At 38.0% G+C, this 20,983-nt stretch overlaps 2 protein-coding genes across 3 annotated transcripts in view; one reads left to right on the plus strand and one right to left on the minus strand.

Annotated features, from left to right (window-relative positions):
- The window catches only part of FBXL13 (F-box and leucine rich repeat protein 13), a 217,150-nt gene that overhangs the window by 79,940 nt on the left and 116,227 nt on the right, over window positions 1–20,983 (minus strand). Inside the window, exons 10-12 of the mRNA XM_086696868.1 lie at window positions 20,208–20,260; window positions 16,243–16,343; window positions 6,729–6,858 (exon numbers count right to left, since the gene is read on the minus strand). Of these exons, the coding sequence (XP_086552994.1) occupies window positions 6,729–6,858; window positions 16,243–16,343; window positions 20,208–20,260 (284 nt within the window). The remainder of the gene's footprint in view (window positions 1–6,728; window positions 6,859–16,242; window positions 16,344–20,207; window positions 20,261–20,983) is intronic.
- The window catches only part of LRRC17 (leucine rich repeat containing 17), a 116,571-nt gene continuing 98,926 nt past the window's right edge, over window positions 3,339–20,983 (plus strand). Inside the window, exon 1 of one of the 2 annotated variants that reach the window (XR_015248068.1) lies at window positions 3,339–6,788. The gene's annotated coding sequence lies outside the window, so the exon portion shown is untranslated. The remainder of the gene's footprint in view (window positions 6,789–20,983) is intronic. The other variant, XM_025929742.2, reaches the window with a different exon arrangement.

Consider the following 20,983-nt stretch of genomic DNA (forward strand, 5'->3'; position numbering starts at 1 on the left):
ATGAAAGTGTGCCATGAACTGAGGAGTCTGATTAAATCTGTTCCTGGTGCCTGAGTTCCAAAATAGGTAAAATAAAATAAAGTAAATCTAATATGAAATAAAATCAAAACCTCTGGGTATATTTCTTCCTGAGCACTTTTTCTCCCCTGCACAGTACTGCAGAGAAAACAGTATTTTTAAACCCCTCTTCTTCATTTCTCTTAGTGAAAGTGGCCACCAAGGTTCTAAATGCTTGCTAAATATATTTGAAAAGAGGGAAGTTTAATGACATCTACTTGATGTGGAAGTGAACGTAAGATGATTTAAACAGTTATTGCTAATTTCTGAGAGGGGAAGAATACTTATCAGCATAGAAATCCATTCCTGGTTTGAATGTTGCTCTCCTACATCTCTTGTAGTGCACTTTACTAACAGTGCTGCTGTGAAAATAAATTATGTGGCTAAATACAGGGAGTGAGTATGGAGAGCCACGGCATCAGCTTTCTCAGAGAAATCGTATCTATGTGAGGTTTCTAAATCATGAAACTGTCGTAAGGATTGACACGTCCGATTAAGGAAACTAACAGTATTAACAACAACCAAACATACATATACTTCATAACCCAGACATTCAACTTCCGTGTGTATAGAGCAGAAATATCTGCCTGGGTGGCTCAGTCGGTTGAGTGTCCGACTTCGGCTCAGGTCATGATCTCGCGGTTTGTGTGTTTGAGCCCTGCGTCGGGCTCTGTGCTGACAGCTCGGAGCCTGGAGCCTGCTTAAGATTCTGTGTCTCTCCATCTCTTGGACCCTCCCCTGCTCATGCTCTGTGTCTCTCTGTCTCTCAGTAATAAACGTTAAAAAAAATTATAAAGAAAAAATATCTGCTGTCTTCATCAAAGGATAAGTACATGAACGTTAAGAGAATCACAAATCAGCCTAGACTTACACTCTCCAGGCCCTGCAACCTCAGGAAAAACAGAATTTATTTTTCCCAGTGTTGAATACTTAGAAGGATTCTGAATGGTTCTGGTAGGGTCATGCCTCTCTCCTGGAAAAATCACAGCCACTGCAGATGGAACTTAGGATTGTCCAGGCCAGGGTCAAATGACCCAGTGTCCATAGGAAAACCCTAATGATTGCTAAGCATTTACTCTATGATGCCACTGTTCTAAGCATGTTATATGTATCAGATCATTTCACTTACACAACACACTTATGAGGTAGATCCTAGTACTTTCCCCATTTCATAGATATTGAAGCTGAGAACCCTCAGGTAACCTGCCACAGTCCCATAACTAGTAAATGATAAATTCAGGATTAAAAAGCAAGTGCTCCGGAACCCATGCTCCCAATGACTACCATGTATTGCTCTCAAGGCGTCAAGGGTGACACAGCTCTGCAAAGTCACAAGGAAACAAGAGGAGTGGTTCCTGAAGCAAAGTACCAGGTGCAGAGGAAAACTACCAATGTTTCATGCAATAGCTCATCAGTTTCATTTATCTAACTAAACATCAATCCAAATATTCAATAAACATCTGATAAATGTCTGCTGTGAGTTAGGTCACACACCATTCTTTAGAGCAGAGCACAAGATGGACCCACTTGTTGCCACCAGTTGTCTCCCTGACCATAGATAATAAAGGAGCATAGAAAAGGGTACTTTTCTTTACACAATAAAACTATTTTGTCTCTAAAAAGTCTCCCCAAATTGTGTTTAAGCATAGTTTTAAAAATATTGTGGTACTTGAGGGGGGTTTGTTTTTGTTTTTTAATGTTTATTTTATTAAAAAAAAATTTTTTAATGTTTATTTTTGAGAGACAGCATGAGTGGAAGAGGGCAGAGAGAGAGAGAGGGAGACTCAGAATCGGAAGCAGGCTCCAGGCTCTAAGCTGTCAGCACAGAGCCCGACGCGGGGCTTGAACCCACACGCCGTGAGATCATGACCTGAGCCAAAATCGGACGCTCAGCTTACTGAGCCACCTAGGCGCCCCTATGTTTATTTTATTTTTGAGATAGAGAGAGAGACAGACACAGAGACAGAGTGTGAGACGGGGAGGGGCAGAGAGAGAGTGAGACACAGAAGCTGGAGCAGGCTCTGTGCTGACAGGAGAGAGCCCGGTGTGGGGCTTGAACTCACAAACCATGAGATCATGACCTGAGCCAAGGTCAGACGCCTAACTGACTGAGCCACCACCCAGGTACCCCTAAAAAATTGTTTTACGGCATAAACTTAAATTTTATATTATAACTGAGTAAATAGTAAATATAGAAGCAGACGTATTAAATTTGTTCAACTGATTCGACCAGAATTTTTTGTTAAATGAATGTAGATTGGTTTTCTTGTTCTTCTTCTTCTGAAAATAGTATAAAGAATATGTTGCACTCAGGCTCTGAAAGAAAACTTTTAATTAATTTGAAAAATATTTTAACAATGGCAGCTGGTTGGAATAAGAATCCTTGTTATTAGGAGCGCCTGGGTGGCTCAGTCGGTTGAGCGACCGACTTCAGCTCAGATCATGATCTCACAGCTCATGAGTTCAAGCCCCGCGTTGGACTATGTGCTGACAGCACAGAGCCTGGAGCCTGCTTCAGATTCTGTATCTATCTCTCTCTCTCTCTGCCCCTAACCCACATGCATTCTTTCTCTGTCTCTCTCAAAAGTAAACACTTAAAAAAAAAAAAAAAAGAATCCTTGTTATTCAACAAATATTTATTAAGTGCCTGGGTATGATTTAACCTTACAAGTGATCAGAGAAATACAAATTAAAAATATAAAATATCATATTTGATGTCAAATTGGCTAAAGTTTTTTTTAGATAATATTCTTATGAAGATATCAAACATTATTTTACATTTGGCAATTCATACATTGGCAACCTTTGTAGAGCATAGATGGCCTTAAAAATAACTATATGCTCTGACCATTTCACTTCTAAAAATTCATACCAAAACATTGCATAGACTTATGGAAATATATGGCTATGAGAATTTTCCTCACAGGTTACTGATGATAGCAAAAAATGGTAGGTTATAGGGGTGCCTGGGTGGCTGGTTGAGCGTCTGACTTCGGCTCGGGTCATGATCTTGTGGTCCCTGAGTTCGAGCCCTGCGTCGGGCTCTGTGCTGACAGCTCGGAGCCTGAAGACTGTTTCAGATTCTGTGTCTCTCTCTCTCTCTGACCCTCCCCCATTCATGCTCTGTCTCTCTCTGTCTCAAAAATAAATAAACGTTAAAAAAACTTTTTAAAAATGGTAGGTTATAAATATAACACAATATAGTATAATATAATATATAGTTAAATAAAATAAGATATTTATGGAATATTAAATAAAAGATATGTGTACTATCTAATCCACTTTAGTTTAAAAGAAGTATAGATGTGCACAGAAAAAGACCAGAAAGCCTTACCCTTATTATTTCTGGGTGGCGAATTTTCAGATAATTTAAATTTTTGCTCATTTTTCATATTTTTGTGTTTAACATATAAAAAGAAAAAAAAGCAAAGGTTTTTAAAAAGTGAAAAAATAAAATTCAAAGTGACAAGTATATTGTTAGAAGTTTGCAATGTACGGTGTAAGAGCTCACTGGAACGGCTTTATCCTGATTTAGGGCCAAGTGAGCAGAGATTTTTTGAGAAGAAACTGAACAGAGGCGTCCCCTCAGTCACATTAAAGATGAGGACACACAAGTGTATATGCAAGTGCTGGTATTTGTTAGGAAATCAGTCGCATTACTTACTGCACCTATAGTGTTTATCCAATCCCAAAAGCATTCAGAGTATTTCTAAAACATGTGTAATCGATTTTCACTTTTCTTTGCAGTTCTCCATTATCCATTTATGTATTTTTTCCAACAACTATGGTTAAAATACTTCCACAGTATTGTATAAATCCATCTTTCCTTTTTGGGGGGCAGCCACGACTGCATTAAAGTTTAGCCCTTAACAGACTTCACTTACATTAACCCAGAGCTCCTTAAGGACAGGGATGCTGTTTTATTCATCATGCGTGTGCAGCATGCAGCAGGCACAGATAACACCAGCGAAAAGCAGGTAGGTGTGAGCTTCTATTCTCAAGTCTTTTGTTTTATTAGGACCTTTTTTCTTTGGCAGATATACTAACACATGACTTCATAGTGCAAAATTCTTGTAAAAAGAAAATAGATTTTAGTTTCCAAGCAGAGAACCTGGGAAATCTGTGAATCATCGATTTTCCTGCTTTGAAACCATTTTTGTGCCGCCCAGTCAATACAAGTAGGCCTGGGAGAGTGAAACTGTCCTCACACCCAGAGCTGGGGAGGCAGACAGAACCTCCCCACAGAATTTAACACATCCCTCGGAAGCAGTAACATCCAAGCTTTCCTCATTCTTACTGAAGCTAGAGCAGCAGCTCTATCTGCTCATAGGAGATCTGTGCTTACTAATGAGCCCATTTCTTACTCTCAGTGAACCTGAAGGGGCTCGGTTTCAAATGGCACAATTTCCAGTGACTGAAACAGTGTCTGACACCTGGAGTTAAATCTCCGTTGAATTATAAAATAAACAAATGGAAGTGAAAGACAGATGAACAAAAGAAATTAACGTTGCTTTGCATAGCACTGTGAAATACTAACTTCACTGTGGATTGAGATGTACAAATTAAGGGCCAGTCGGGGAAAAAAAATCTATTCTTTATACATTCAGACCAAACTTAAATACCCACCGAGGACAGGCAGGCCATGCAGTTAATTGGTAGGTGTGCATGTGTGGACGTTACCCAGTGGAGGAGAAGCCAGCACACGCCATTTCAAGGGGACGAGGCTGACTCAGTTCCAGCCCTTTGTTGCCATATGGCGATGTAGGCCCAATTTCGTTAGTTTTTCCAGTTTTTTAAGAGAAGCTTGGAGTCTAGATTTCTTTATGAAAACTCCAGAATTTAAAATGCTGGCTCAAAATTTAAAAGTAGATAAACTGTATCTGTGAGTTCTGCATGTATATCTGGCTAGAGTAGAGGCACATTGATTGGAAACCTCTCGTTTTGACTTTACTGTGTCTGAGAATATTTATCCTTAGGGACATGTGCATGTGTGTTCATGTGTTTGTGTATGAACTGTATGTTGTCGCCATTACCTTGTGGAAACTGAGAAGAAGGAGGTAAGTCACACTGTGGGGAGGGTTTTTAAGGACTTGGTTAGCTGGTGGAAAATAGTGGAGGATGTATCTTTAGAGGGGAGAGCAATCAATAGGATGCGTACACCCATATCGAAAGTAGACACCTACCCTCCCAGAGAGACTGGAGGATACACGTGCTACTACCCTTAATGATTATGTATCAAAGGATGGCTCCCAGGTCCTTGAGGGAGGCGTTCCTGGGTTGTAACACTGGCAAGAAGCTTTTAAAGAAGTTTCTATCTATCTCAAGGAGAGCAAAGAAAGAATGACCAGTTTCAAGTTTTCTAAAAGAAATGCTCTAAGAAAAGGGAGGTCAGGGACCTAGAGTCAGGAAGAAGCCGGTCTGAAGTCGAGGGAAGCTGGAGAGAATGGTAAGTCCGTCTCTTGTTGATGTTTAGCAAGCTACACACCAGTAGGTCAGAAATAAATGTAAATTCTAGATGTTTCAACTCTAGCTCAGAGCCCTCCCCTCCTTGCCCCCACATCCTCCCTACTGCCTAGTGTACCAGGGTACCATGGGATGCCAGTGACGGTGACTAAGTTCTATCCATTTAAGCACTTAGAGGAGAAGCCCATTGTATGCCTAAATGCCCTCCAGGGGACTCTGCCTGCCTATGTAGGTACCAACAGGTGCTTACAACTGCCCCAGTACCCTGTGCTTTCACCAGCTGGGCAACCTTGGGAGCCTAGCCTCTGCATTCCTAAATGGGCACAATAAATACCAACTACACAGCATTTGTAGTGAATCTGGTCTATGTGAGGCACTCAATATGGTGCCCGGCATATAGTAACAACTCAATAAACAGTAACTATCAAGGTTTCAGCCAGTTCTCATCTGTGCAATTGTATTATTTCTGTAGAAGGAGGAACATACATTAACAAAATACCTAGAGAGGTGAAAGAAAAGAAGTTAAAAGAATAATGACTTAAATCTGCCAAAATCAAGAAGAAACTACCAGTGAGGCAGTAACTGTTTGCAAAGTGCCATGACCTACCCTCCTCAACTCCACTGATTTTCTACCCAATTTTCCTTTACCTTGTTCCCTCAAACTAAAGTATTTCCCTATGTACATCTCAAATCTCCGTGTTATTTAGCCCAAGGATACAATGCAATTTTAGAAATTACAACCTTTGTTGTATTTCCTTTCTTACATTTAGAACTCGCAGCATTTGACCCAATACCCATTTATTTTTTGAAAGCCCATGTGGGAGCTAATTGACTTTCCAGGAAGTTCTTTGCCAATCCTCCCCCAAAAAGGTTTCTCCTGTGTTTGTATCTGGTAGCAATTCTACAGTTTTCAACATTTGGAACTCTGGTATTATAATTGTGCTTGAAGTATCTACACAGAAATGGTCTGTTTCATCATCCCCTGAGCTCGGCCTGTGTGTGGATGTGACATTCCAGTGGAAGGAAGCCAAGAGCCTATAGTAGCGATCCTGGGGAAAATTTAAGCAGCTGTGGCTGTGTAATTCAAAACCTCTGAAAAGTGTGCTGCAGTCCGTGCACAGCATTAGTATAACATGAGGGCTGGATGTAGCCCGTCCTCCGGAGGACTTCCTTGCCCGCTGCAGGAAAGAGAAGATTGAAAGACAAACCTGGGTGCAGCCGGAAAGGTCCAAATAGATGAGCTTGTGGCATCCATCCCCTAAATTCAGGTACCGTAATCCTTTGTCTGTGAACTTTTTGCAGTAAGCCAAGCTGAGATTCTGTAAGTTGTGGAAGTGCCTGAAAAGACAGGACGAGAAAAGAGAGGAAGGAAGGGGATTAAACTTGAGTCGTTTTCCACATCTTTCTTAAGCCACTATGACAAAGAGAAGTAAAACTCTAAATTAATCTTTTCTCCTTGCAGATATTCAACAGTTGGACTTCATTGTTAATTCTCTTCCTGTTATGTAAAGGAGATTGTAGTAGTATGTCAGATAATGCATAATTACATTTTAGATGAAAATAAAGATTTGCCTCGATTTTTAAGAAAGCTAGTTGGGATAAAGCTTTGGGGGTGGGGGAGATTTGTGCATTCATATTGTTTGGACGTTAGTTTGTGTTCAAAACCAAAGTTACAGAGTTTGCATTATTGTTGCATTTAGGTTTTATCTTTGGAGCACCAAAACAATGTGCAAAATGTCTAGAAGGACAAACCCTTTGTAAACATTTAAATGGCGATTAACTGTTACATGACAGTGAGGACTGGGGGCAGAAAGGAGGCAAAGTTAAACATAACAGGCTCTTAAAATGGACATGATTAGCAAACGATTTGAAATAGACATTTGAATATGCATGATTTCATAAGTAACAGTTTCATATTTATAGTTAAAGAAAGACTAATTGATAGAGCTTAAAAATGGGTTAAAAAGGACAGTCTGCAAATGAGTTGGGCAACACATGAGGGGAATAAACACTACATCAGAGGCTATCTGTCTCACTGGAGTTCAAACAGATTAAATGTGGCATTACCACCATGACCAAAATGATCGCTTCCAGAAAAAAAAAAAAAAAAAAAAAAAAAAAAGGAGGGTAATTAAGATGAGCCTGTACTACCCGGCAAGGGCTTATAGTTTGAGGACCTTCTGTGGACAATTTTCCAAGCCTTCCTAAGCCTGGCATTTTTTAAAAGTGCAAGAACTCCCACTGTTGCCGAGTCTTGTAATGGAATTAACAACATGCTCTTGGTTTATGATCTGCACCAGTTTAACACCAAGTTGGAAAACAAGAACAAAAAAGTGGAAGAAGATGCCTCTCTGTCCCTCAAAAGCCCACAAATGACAAGTGAAATTTACCTTCACATAAAATTGGGAAATAAGATATGTGAGCATTGACAGTTAATCAGATTGATTACTAAAGTTTGAAAAACTCATCTATATGATATAAGGATTCCCATTGCATAGTGATTTATTTGATGCAGAACACACATTCCCCTCTGGCAATGGCTGTGTCCATGAGATTCAACAGAACAAAGAGGGACGCCATCTGGATTCCCCAGTGGCTGTGGGCAGGGCCATGGAGCAGAAAGCAGTACTAACATCCCAAGGACACGTCCCCTCTCCTGGGGCCCTTGAGTTAACGAAGATGTATGCCAAAGTTTTGAAAATGCTTGATCTTCCTCTCCCTGGAAGGGTACCCTTGTGATTCAAGAACAGCTTTCTTGGGGTGTGTGGAGGGTGCAGGGAGGATTGTCATTTCTAACAACACTTAAGCTCTCTAATTTGGAGGAGGGAGCCTGTGGCACACAGCACAACACAATGGAAAACACACACAGTTTTGGAATCGGACCAAACTGGTTTCAAATTTCAGCTCTAACACTTATTGCAACTTCCCTAACCTCTCAGAGATTGTTTGTGCATCTGTTAAGTGGGGATTATAATATGATGTCTTTTCTTTCTAAACCCTGACCAACTGTGTCCAGCTTTTCTGAACCTCAGTTTTCTCATCTGTAACATGGATGTAATTCTATCTGCTATTTCCTCTTAGAAGTATGACAATTCTATGAGAACATAGATGTAAGAGTATATATTAAGGATGACTTTTGATGATTAAAATCAGGAGGTAGATGCTTTAAAATATATGGGGTGCCTGGGTGGCTCAGTCGATTAAGCGTCTGACTCTTGATCTCAGTTCATGGTTCATGAGTTCGAGCCCTGTGTCGGGCTCTGTGCTGACAGTGTGGAGTCTGCTTGGAATTCTGTCTCCTCTCTCTGCCCCTACTTGTGCTCTCTCTCTCTCTCAAAATAAATAAATAAAATTAAAAAATAAAATAAATTTCAAAAATAAAATAAAAATATGTATTATTGTTATTACTAATTCAAATGATAACATATTAATTGTTCTTATGAAGTTTGTTGGGTCTTCTTTCATGTAATGGAATGGGTACTCATCTGACAAGGTGGTGCACACAACTAATTCCAAGGGTTTGGGGGAATTTCCTATGACATCTACACCCTCAGTTTGGTCAAGGTTTAAAGCCCTATTTAATCCGTTTGAACTCCAGTGAGATTGATAGCCTTTGTCGTAGTTTTTATTCCCTTCATGTGTTGCACATTTTCAGACTGTTCTTAACCCATTTTTAACCCCTATGTCAATTAATCTGTCTTTAATTATAATAATGTAACTGTTACTGACAAAATCATGCATATTCAAATATATTCAAATCTAGTCCAAAGCTGTTGTTTGATTTTTTTAACTCCTCGTGATCAGTTAACAAATACTGTAAGTAGGAATTGACTGAGGAGTTCTTAACTTTTTGTGTGTAACAGATACCTCTGGGTCTATGGACCCTTTATCAGCATAATGTTTTTAATACGTAGAATAAAATACTTAAAATTACAAAAGCAGCTCATTATATTGAAAGATATTACTATCAAAAATTTTTAAGGATCAAATGAGTAGAATAATAATATATGTGATTATTTTTAACATGTTTATATTACATATATATATTTGTTATGTAACATATGATATCATATGTTAATATTAAATAACAAATCTAGTGGCAGGGCTAATAACTACCCATGGTTTTGAGGGGGCGATGAATGTCAGTGATACTTTGAGATAACTATAACAACTATAGTAAGAAAATATTTCAGATTTTTATGGGTAAAAGAGTCCCAGGAACTGCTAGTGCTATTCTGATTTTTCACTTACATTTCAGTTAGAGCTTAGCAAAAACGGGGATGATTTTTCCCCCATCAAAACTTATGGAACCTCTGAATTCCATCCTTGTTCCTTGGGGGATCCACTGACCCCATGTTAAGAACCTCAGATTTGGCAAAAGAAGTTGTTCATTGGACTAAATGACTCCCAGACTGAAAGTCTCTAGGTGGCTGTCCTCAAAGTGGAACCTCATGGGAAACATCAGTTTGAAAACCTAGCATAGGAGGAATCTTGAGTGGCCCTGTGGCCTTTCCAGGGATTTACAGTGCTGCAGACTCAGAGCTTCTGGGAATGGGAAAACAATCAGTTGACAGTGAAATCACTTGGCAAATTTTATGCAATACTGCAACTTTTTATTCTGAATTTTGGCAAAGAAATACATCCCTTACGTGAGTAAGATCTGGCTCATCATGTTCTCAACCCAGAGACAACTTGGTATTTCTAATTCCACTTTGAAGCTGTGTTTGCAGCCTGTGTTTATCTTTTCCTAATTATTTGATAACTAACTGTTTCTAATGGGGGGAGAGGTTCTCTTTGTGATTTATTTTTCTACTGCTACTATAATCTTTAAGAAATAACAATTCTTGGGGTGCGTGGGTGGCTCAGTCAGCTAAGTGGCCGACTCTTGATTTCAGCTCAGGTCATGATCTCACGGTTCGTGGGTTTGAGCCCCACATCTGGTTCTGTGCTCACAGTGTGGAGCCTGCTTCGGATCCTCTGTCTCCTCTCTCTCTCAAAAATAAATAAAACATTTAAAATATTTGTAAAAATTTTTAAAAATCACAATTCTTACAGAAACTACAGAGATCACATTTTTTCTGTTGGCTTTTTTCCATTAAAGAATCGAGGTCTTCTGTATTAGATCACCAATACCTGAGGGCATTACTGTTGGAAGAAATGTAGAATTCTGTATTTAAACAATGATTTCTCTGAAAAAATCACCAAGACAAGGTCTAGTTTGTAAAAGAGAAGATTTGCAGGTAGTCTCTTTTGATTTAGTGCTGGGCTCTTTAGTTTCACAGAGGCAGTTTTGCATAATAGGATCCCTGCAAAAATCCAAATGCAGTGTTTTGACCTTATTCATAGACTAGACCTTGAGGATGTACAGTCAAGGAAACAGCTTACTCTTTCTGCCCCACTCAGATGGGTAAGACCATATAACCTGAGAGCACCTATGTGTAAAGAAATTTCCAAGCCATTTGAAGGGACTATGTGAAAAATAATTAAACACCATGCCACTACAGCACATGACACTCCATTAAAGAGCAAAGATCATAATAGCTTTACTCACTACTATATGCCCAGAATGTCCCGCACACAGTAGTTGATCAATGCATGGTAAAAAAAAAAAAAAAAAAAAAAAAAAAAAAAAAAAAAAAGTGAATGAATGTTGCTGTTAGGATTCAGGGAAAGGAGAGATCATTGTGGAATTGTGGTAGATGGTATGACTCGAGGTATAAAGGCTATGGCTTAGCAGAGAGGAGGAGAAAGGAATTCCATCTATAGAGAAAGAGAAGCTTGCAGCAATCCAGACGACCAGAGTTAAGGGCTTCCCTTGGAAAACCAGGGCAGATAGGTTTCATCACATAATGTTAAGGACCTATACAGGAGAAGTTCGATCAATGTTAAAGGACAGTAAGGGAAGAGTCTAGACCTTCAGCATGTCAAAGACATGATAAGACTATCATTTCAGGATGATGCCTCTTACAGCGTAAGAAAAAAACAGATTGAAGGGAAGAGAGACCAAGGGTGAACCGTAGGGATGCTAGGCCAGATGAGGCGCTGAGAGTGCCACCTAGGTGGTGGCAATAGGAGTAAATGGAAAGGGTTCGATTCAGGAAATACTTAGAAGCAAAAATGTCCTGGAATGGGCATGAGCTATGAGCAGCCCTCATTTTCAACTTCAGAAAATGGAGCAGGTCCCCAAAGAAGTGAGGAAAAATATTCAAATAAAAAGCTGGCAAATCAATGTTGTCAAGAAGGGCAAACAAATTATATTTTTCTTCTGGCAAATGATTTCTTTGGAAAGAAATACTAAAGGCAACTGGGGAGAGAATGACAACAGCACACAACATTTCTCTGGTTATTTATAGTTTAAAGAACACTTTTGCATTCCCAAACATATTTGAAACAATGGAAAAACAGAACAAAAATAGGGAATCATAATGAAATGTATTTTTATCATAGATAAGAAAGTCAGTGTACATTTTTTTATATGACAAAAATCATCAATATCAAGTATATTTTTCGTGATTGTTCTCCCAGTCACAAGAACTACAGTTAAAATCAAAACAAAATTCTCATTTTGGGTCCTACCTATTTTTTTTATCTGTTGCCCACTAAAGGTATAGCTTCATTTTCAAAATAGGTGTTCCTAAGAAACTATGCACGGTGGTAGTATTATCTTAATTTTCCTAAGAGAAAAAATTATCTCCAAGTATGATATCCCAAATCATCTACTTCATAAATTCTGTTTTTCACATAGGGATTTAATGGATTTTGTAATATATTCTCTCTCTTTCTGTACACACACACACACACAAAGCATACATATTCTCTCTCTCTCTCTCTCTCTATATATATATATATATACACACACACACACAAGCATATATGTTATCTCTCTCTGTATATATATACATATATATACACACACACACACACACACTCATACATGTACATATATACATATGCATATACATCTCCCTATGGAATTCCTAAAGAAAAGTATTGAGTGATATTCTATATTGCAGGACTAGAGCACCTTTTAGAATTCCTGAAAGGGTCAGGACCCTCCACAGTAGCATCACTGGAGCTGGCTTGCACCAGCCCATGAGAGCCAACTATTAGCATTTCTTTCCAACTCCACATTCAGTGACATCATGTTGGTAGCTTAAAATTGATCATGGTGGTAGTATTTACACCACGGAAATCAGTAAATCTTACAAATCAGAACATCCCCTTAACCCCTACCCAAACTAGTTATTAAACATTTATTGGAACCCAGCTATCCTTGGAACACACTTTGAGAACTACTGATATGGAGAATGCAGTATGTTGAGGAAATGTATACAGAGATAAAAATGATGAGAGAGAAGATGACAGCTTTGAAGGACAGGAATAAAAATTCTATCTGAGAATAAAACAGGATTCTTAAGACAAAACCTGAACAAATGGAATAGAAGCATTAAAAAGGAAAATGCCTTCCTTGCCTGAGAAAAGATCTAAGTTTTAATATTCAAAAGGTTTACTATGTTCCAGGAAAACTTAATTGAAAGAATACAATTAAGCTCGGATAATGTTTTTAATTTCTCAGTAAAAAAGGAAATTCTTGCAAGCATATTGGCAGAAAAATGGGTTTCCAACAAAGGAACAAAAAAAAAAAAAAATCAAGCTAGCTTTACACTTCTCTTTAACCTGAAATACCAAAGATTATGTGGCAATATTTGTAGGTTTTTAAGAATAAAGTAAGGGACAGGGGCGCCTGGGTGGCGCAGTCGGTTAAGCGTCCGACTTCAGCCAGGTCACGATCTCGCGGTCCGTGGGTTCGAGCCCCGCGTCGGGGTCTGGGCTGATGGCTCAAAGCCTGGAGCCTGTTTCCGATTCTGTGTCTCCCTCTCTCTCTGCCCCTCCCCCGTTCATGCTCTGTCTCTCTCTGTCCCAAAAATAAATAAAAAACGTTGAAAAAAAATTAAAAAAAAGAATAAAGTAAGGGACATAATTCAAGAGCTATACACCAAGAGAGGTTGTTGTTCACCCTTCAAGACAAAAGAAAGTCATTTTCAGAAAGCAATGGCTAAAAATCTAACACTTGTTTATCTTTCTCAATAAAGAGGTTTTAAAACTATATGTCCAGTCATCATGAGATGAATCAAAGTCAGAAATAAAGATTAAGGAAATTGTGGAACAAATGGACCATCAATGAATGACAAACTTAGAGTTAGGACTCCATAATCATAAATATCACAATATTGAGCACAAACATGAAAAATCAATATTGAAAGTAAGTTAGATGATTACCAAAAATCACAAATAATATGTGTTTATGGAAAAGGGGGTGGAAGTAGAGAAGCATCAAGTTCAAGGGAGAATGAAAGAGTATTAGATCTCTAACCAACGTCATTGTTCCGTCACAACTTTGATAACTGAAGAAATGCATATTAAAAGCATGTTTTTTAAAAAAAAATACACATCGCCACTAGTTAGAATACAGAACAGAATGTGCACATACCTCTGAAATACATTAAGATTATAAAAGTAAACAATATAGTTTATATAGCAAAAGGCAGAAACAATGAATACAGTATAGTAACATAAAAAATCAAAAACAAAGCAAGATCATAAAAATAAAACCATACACTCAATTTTGAAAGGAAATATTACTTGTAAACTATCCTCTTAAAAAGGCAGAATGAAAAATTTTAAAATAGAAGTTAGCTATGTGCTTCATATAAAAGGCAAACCTAAAATACACCAACATAAAGATTAAAAATACAGGGATACATAAAGTTATTCAAAAAAACCATAAGCAAAAGAAAATAAAGATGACTATATTAATAGCAGATAAAAAAGAATCTGAGGCAAAGAAACATCAACCAGAATAAAGAATGTAATTTTATGTGAATAAATGCTATAATCTATATTGAAACCTGCTACTTATTAATCTTTATATGTAAAATAAAAATATCAAAATAAAGAAGCTTGATTCTAAAAGACAACCAATGTATCATTATTATACTATGAAATATCAAGAATTCATACATATATACACACACGTAGAAATTTTGTTCTCTAAAAGAAACTCTCTTGTTTTAAGCATTCATGGATGATTTACTAAAATTAATTATATAAACTGGTCCACCAAGAAATCTCAATAAATTCCAAAAGGTAGAAATAATTCAGCCCACATTTCTTGACCACAGTGTACAAAATTAGAAATTAAAACCAGAAGCCTAATCAAAGAAACTTCAACTACTTGGAACCAAAAATTCTCTTCTAAATAATTATTGGGTCAAAGATGAAAACAAATGTGCAACAGTTTACAAAATGAGAACAATACTTATTAAATCTTACAAGCTTTGCCTATATTCTTATTCAGAGGTAATTTCATATTAAATCTTACAAATGAAAGAAATCAATTAAATCTTACAAATGAAAACATTAAAAGGACACTTGTACCTTGTACCCAAGTCCAAAAATGACCATTTGGAAAATATAATGAGAAATTAAAATTAAAATTTAATTAAAACCAAGAGTCAGAAGCTTAACCGAATGAGCCACCCAGGCACCCCTTAACAACTCTGAAAGTGTAAAAAATATTCTTAGCTCATGGACTACATTAAGTCAGGCTTTGGACCACACGAGTCATAGTTTGCTGAACCCTATTACATTGTTAACTCATTTATCTACCAAAATAAATTCTAGATTGATTATAGATTTAAGTAAAAACAAATCATACAAGAAAAAAATAATAAATGACATCAAACACCTGGAAGGAAGAAAACCTTTATTTAAAAGTTTAAAAGTATCAGAAGAAATTTCAAAGGAAAAATTTGATAGATTTTACTAAACAGACTTGACTAAAATGTGGAAACTCAATTAATGGGATAAACAGAAAATATGTTACCACTTTTTTTAGGCTTACACATTTCTAGAAAATGATCAGAGACAGAAGATAAGGAAAATAACCACCTAGAATTTTCTCTAGCTTTTTCAAATGCTTTGCTGTTATTTTTCAAAGAATCTCAAAAAGTTATATTCTCAAAAATAATTTATTCTTTCGCAATAGTGTGAAAAAAATGTTTTGAATCTCTCCCAATATGATTATCTTCTCTTCCTGATTAGTATTTCCTTGGTGAAAATAAATAATTGAATGACATAAAATTTGAATATCCTGTCAACTTTTGGTGATGTCTTGTAGTCTTCTGTCCCTTCTCCTCCAACGAAGCACTAGCTGAGGAGATGCGACATTTGTATTCAGCCCATAGATCAAAAACAACTCGTATCAGATTTCCTGGAGGTGGTGGAGGTCCCAACAGGTAACCAGAGCATGGCAACAGGGAATATGGGATCACAGTGTTCAAGGTCAAAGAAAGGAGGGCACTGGTGTTCTGTTGTCAAGAAGTCCAGACATGGGACTGGAATTTAGAAGCCAGGCTCCATTGCCCAGGAAGGAGGACCAGAAAGAGACTGGCAGAGCCTAACTCAAGCTACTGGGCACATTGCTATAAGAGTGACACAGAAATGTTGGCCAAGCAGAGGACCAGTTATTTAATCTGGGCCCGCCCATGAGGCAGAGAATAGGCACCGGGTCGGGGACTTGAAACCAGCAGTCCTGTTACTAGATTAGTGGTGCCATGATGGTGGGGTGCTAGATGGTTAGATGGTGGGGAGTGCTGGAACAAGCCAGAACCTGGAGGAGCATCGCTATTTTAAGTATAACACCTATAACACAAACATTACCTCGGCAGCAGTCTCATGGTCCTGTTGGTGATAATTGTGTTAGATAGATTGAGGTACAGGACTCCAGGACAGCCTTCAGAGATGTATCTCATTGATTCATCCTGCATAAAAACAGAGGGAAGAATCTTATCAAAGTCTAACAGGGGATGCCTGAATGACTCAGTCGGTGAAGCATCCAACTTTGGCTCAGGTCATGATCTCACGGTTCATGGGTTCGAGCCCCGCATGGGGCTCTGTGCTGACAGCTTGGAGCCTGGAGCATGCTTCAGATTCTGTGTCTCCCTCTCTCTCTGCCCCTTCCCCACTAGTGCTCTGTTTGTCTCTCAATCTCTCTCTCTCTCAAAAATAAATAAACATTTTTAAAATTTTTTTTAAAAAGTCTAACAGGCTCTGTTATTTCCCCATGATCTCTCTACTATCTATCTCCCTGCTCCAAAAATACCATGCAAAGCTTGGTCTCTTCAATTCTTTGATATTGGTTGTAAGTCAAATTAAATAGAAGGTGATGGTTTTGTTTGAAGCTTCATTACTCTCTCCCCTTCCCCTTCTTTGGAAATCAAGTCCCATTTGATCACAGTGACACTTCGTTAAAATTTGAACCCTTGCAAGTTCAACTCTGACAGGAAATTTGAGCTTAAGTGTCAGAGTGTCAAACGCTCCTGACTCTTCAGATGCATGAAAGTGATTAAAACCTGATCTATTCTGAAATCATTCTGAAAGACAGGAATAGTAAATGTTCTCAACTGGACTTCATTAAAAGTGACTCCATATTTACACATATAAAGAAATGTGTGTGTGTGTGTGTGTGTGTGTGTGTGTAATTAAGTTTTTGTGGTTCTATTACTGAATTATTAAAACAGCTAAACAGATTCTCACCAAATTTATGGTAAGTTTGAGATGGCCTGAAGTAAAATATAGGCTACATACATGTTGAACGTGAAGTTCAGTGTTGAGGGTATTGTGGGCAACACTCTCAAAGATTCAAGAAACCCTCCCCCAGAGAGCTGAAACTGGGGTACCAGGGTACAATTCCACTATGACATAGATGAGACAGCAAAACAAATAGTGATTTCAAGCATGAGCCCTATCTTGGCATTTACAAGACCAGATCACTTGCAAGCTTTCATTGCAATGAACTCCTTCCCATATGGGTAACTACTTATAAAATGCTTTAGTATGAGTAAGTAGCAGCATGGTTTTTATTTATTTAATTATGGTTGATGAGTCTCCCTAGGGACACCGACAAGGTCAGCTCATTTTAAATATTTGTGGCACATCAGTCCTGGAAAGAATAGGCCATTGCAGGAAGAGGTAAATCGTCACTTGACTAGGGGATGTGGTTTGGGAAAGAATTCTGCATGTTCAGTATGGCCACCTCCAATACCACTAAGGATGGCAAAGGCTTATTTTCAGTGGGATCATCAGTGTTTAACGTTGTATTCCTAGCTATTTCCCAGTCAAGGATATTAAAATAACAAAATCATGCAGTTGTAAAAGCTGTAGTTCTGCTGTAGGGAAAGGTACAAGTACATGGCATGAGTACAAGGGCACTGTATTCTTGCCACTGCATTCAAGCTGCCAGTGATTTTTCTAGACACTCCAAACTAAAATGTGTGATTTAGATATACATAGATTGATTTAAAAAAAAGTATGCCGTACAAGTTTCCCAGAGGTATGGAGAGAATAACCATAACGAGCGGCATTGTACTTTAATATAAACAAAATCTATCTTCAAAAATGTTCATGGTACCAATCAAATATCAAAGTGGTTGTACACCTGTTGAAAGTCTCTGGCAAAAATGCAAATGAGTTGGGCAAGGAGAGGATAGAAAGCTGGTTTCTACACCCACCCTTAGAGAGGTAACCACAGAAAAGATGAAGAGCAAGATAAAGTATGTCTTCTGCACCATAGAGGAATCTGATTTTTCCTTTAAGATATGGAGGCAAACCATTTACTGGATTTTCCTGTCTGGCAGAGCTTGGATATCCAAAAAATTTCAGATGAATCCTATTCTCAGTGTTTAAAAGAACTCAAGTTTCAATCCCCAAACACTTGAGTACATAAACTCAAAAACTGAGTATCCTTATTGCAAAATGGTTTCTGAATTTGTCCACAATGCACTCAAATCTTTCTGAGTGTAATATATTCATAAGTCAAGTTTCTTAGAAATAAAGTTTTCTGAAAGGATGTTACATGGCTCCTTAAATGTAAACCTGTCTCCCCAGTCTATGTCTCAAAGAGAAAAACAATAGTAAAATGTAGCTGGATAAAATCAGCCCTGTATAGTATTAGACTCCAAAACTGGGAAAGACTTTGATGTTCACAAATTCAATCCGGATGGCATTGTTTTGACTTTCCTATTACCAAGCCATATTTCAAGACTGTGATCTGTTATTCAAGTGCAGAACTGAAGCTCCCTGAGGACAGGAACTGAAACTTGATTCATTTTAAGTTCCCTCTAACACCTGTATTTTATAGCATATAAACTCCCTGTATATCTTTATATATAAAAATAAATACATCTTTAATGTAGTAGGTACTAAAAATATCCACCGAATGAAACAGAAATTTGAAAGAAAGGACAATAATGATGATGCTGGGAGGTAGCAAGGAGGAGTCAAGGGTGTGGATGTCACTCTGGAGTTGCTGCTTAATGAAGCATGACACAGTCAGACTCCTCTGTTTTCACCCTGCTTCTCCCACTGTTCTTTCTGGAGATTCTTTGCTATTTCTTCTCTGTCTACTTCTAAAAGTCAGCAACGCCCCAAGTTTTACTCCTAAATTGTCTTCTCATGCCTTCTTTCTCTCTCTAGGCTGACCATATTCACTTTTGTGATGTTAACTAACCATACGAACATGTCAACCCAAGATGGAATCTCAAGTTCTGTGCCATGTTGTCCATTACCTGCTAGATGTCTCCATACAACTCCATTCATTAAACAAATGTATAGAGTGTTTACCATGCCAAGATCTGTGCTATGTGCTATGACTACCACAAAAAATAAGACACATCTCCTGTGCTTTGGGCCCCGTAGGCTACTGGAGGAGGCAGAAACACTGTGATTAGGGCTACTTATTAGAGGGACCCAGAGGAGCTGCAACAAACCCAGCCCTGGGAGTCAGTGATGTCTTGATAAAGCAAGCAGTACCAAAAGTAAGCCTTCAAGCCTGACAAAGAGGATAACAACACCTGAGGACAAAGCGAAAGGGCATTCCATGCCAAGAGCACAGGCTGAGCAAAAGTGAAACAGCAAAGAGCAGCTTGGCTCATGCAGCAAAGAAAGCATAGCAGTGCATGGTTGCTGCAGCTTAATGTAAATGCAGGGATTGGAGCAAGATGAGGCTGGAAAAGGAGGCAAAGCCAAGAGTACAGAGGGTGTTTGAGGTAGAGCTTGTTAAAGAGCTTTGACTTTATCAACAGTGTAGGTGACGAATGTGTGTATAAATTATGGAAAATGGGAGTGAAATAATCAGATCTTCCTTTTAGAAAGTGTATGTGCTCACAGGGTGGAAGACAGATTGCAAGTGAAAGAAAAGCTTGGAAAGAAGGCCAGGAAGGAGCTGCCCTGGGTTACATGTTCATTTCTGTCTTCTTTGGCACACACCTGATAGCTGTGAAGACCACTAAAATGAGCCTATTGTCTCTACTGGGACCCAGTTTTTTCTGTCTCAGACACACATGGCCTTAAATATAAATATAGTTCATTTTTGTGTAATTGTTGAATAGTTTCCACTTTCCAGAGACTCCAACCTTGGGCATATAGCTACAGGATGAATAATAAATAGCATTATACAAATGGGATAACATTTCTTGCCAATGTTTAACATAGTTTGCTTTTTTTACACATATGATCCTAAATGAGCAGACAGGCATGCATTTTGGCAAAATCTTTGTGTATTGGCACTCCAATATAGCAAGTCTGAATCTATATAAATAACAGTAAAATAAACTTCATATACTCACTGTGAGTGTTGGGCAGTCAGAGACATTCAGCTCTTGCAAATTTCTACAGAGGCCTAAATCAAACAAGTTAAACATTACTAAACAACATAGTACAAATGTTTAAACTTAAAATTTTTCCATCCTACATTCGATGCGATGTATTCATTAGAAAACAAACAAAAATCTTGGCATGTAACTTGTTCTAAGTATATGGTTCCTTTTCCCAGAAAACCGATTCCTCCTGGCTTTAAAATTAAAATATATACACATGTTTATTATTGCTTGAGGATTACAGAAGGAAGGGGAAAAAAGAAAAGTACTACTCTGGGAAAAACAGTATATACTTAGAGCTTTGAAGAAAACCAACCTGCTTATTTTGTGGCATGGCTTTTTGCTCATTTTGGGGATTTTGTTTTCTTTTATTATTTTATTGTAAAATTTTTCAAACACAGAAAAGTGGAAAGACTTGAAGATTTGTACAATGAATATACCCATTACCAAGATTCTATTTCTATTGCACGATATTTGCGTTATCACTTCTTCACCTACATATCCGTCTATCTTTCAATCCATCTTATTTTTATGCATTTTGAAGGAAGCTATAGGCATAAGGACACATCCCCCTCCTACCTCAGCATGCATATTGTAAATAATTCAGCATGCGTAATAATTAATAAAATGTTTAGGATTTGTTTAGATTAGATCTACATACAATTTATAATGAATTGCAGAGAAATGGAGGACCAGAAAGGCCAAGTGTCTGATTTGCTCTAGGACCAGGGGCAACTGTAGAGCTT

The sequence above is a fragment of the Puma concolor genome, chromosome A2, assembly GCF_028749965.1.
Source record: "Puma concolor isolate L17-30 chromosome A2, mPumCon1.1.hap2, whole genome shotgun sequence".
In the NCBI taxonomy this organism is placed as follows: Eukaryota; Metazoa; Chordata; class Mammalia; order Carnivora; family Felidae; genus Puma; species Puma concolor.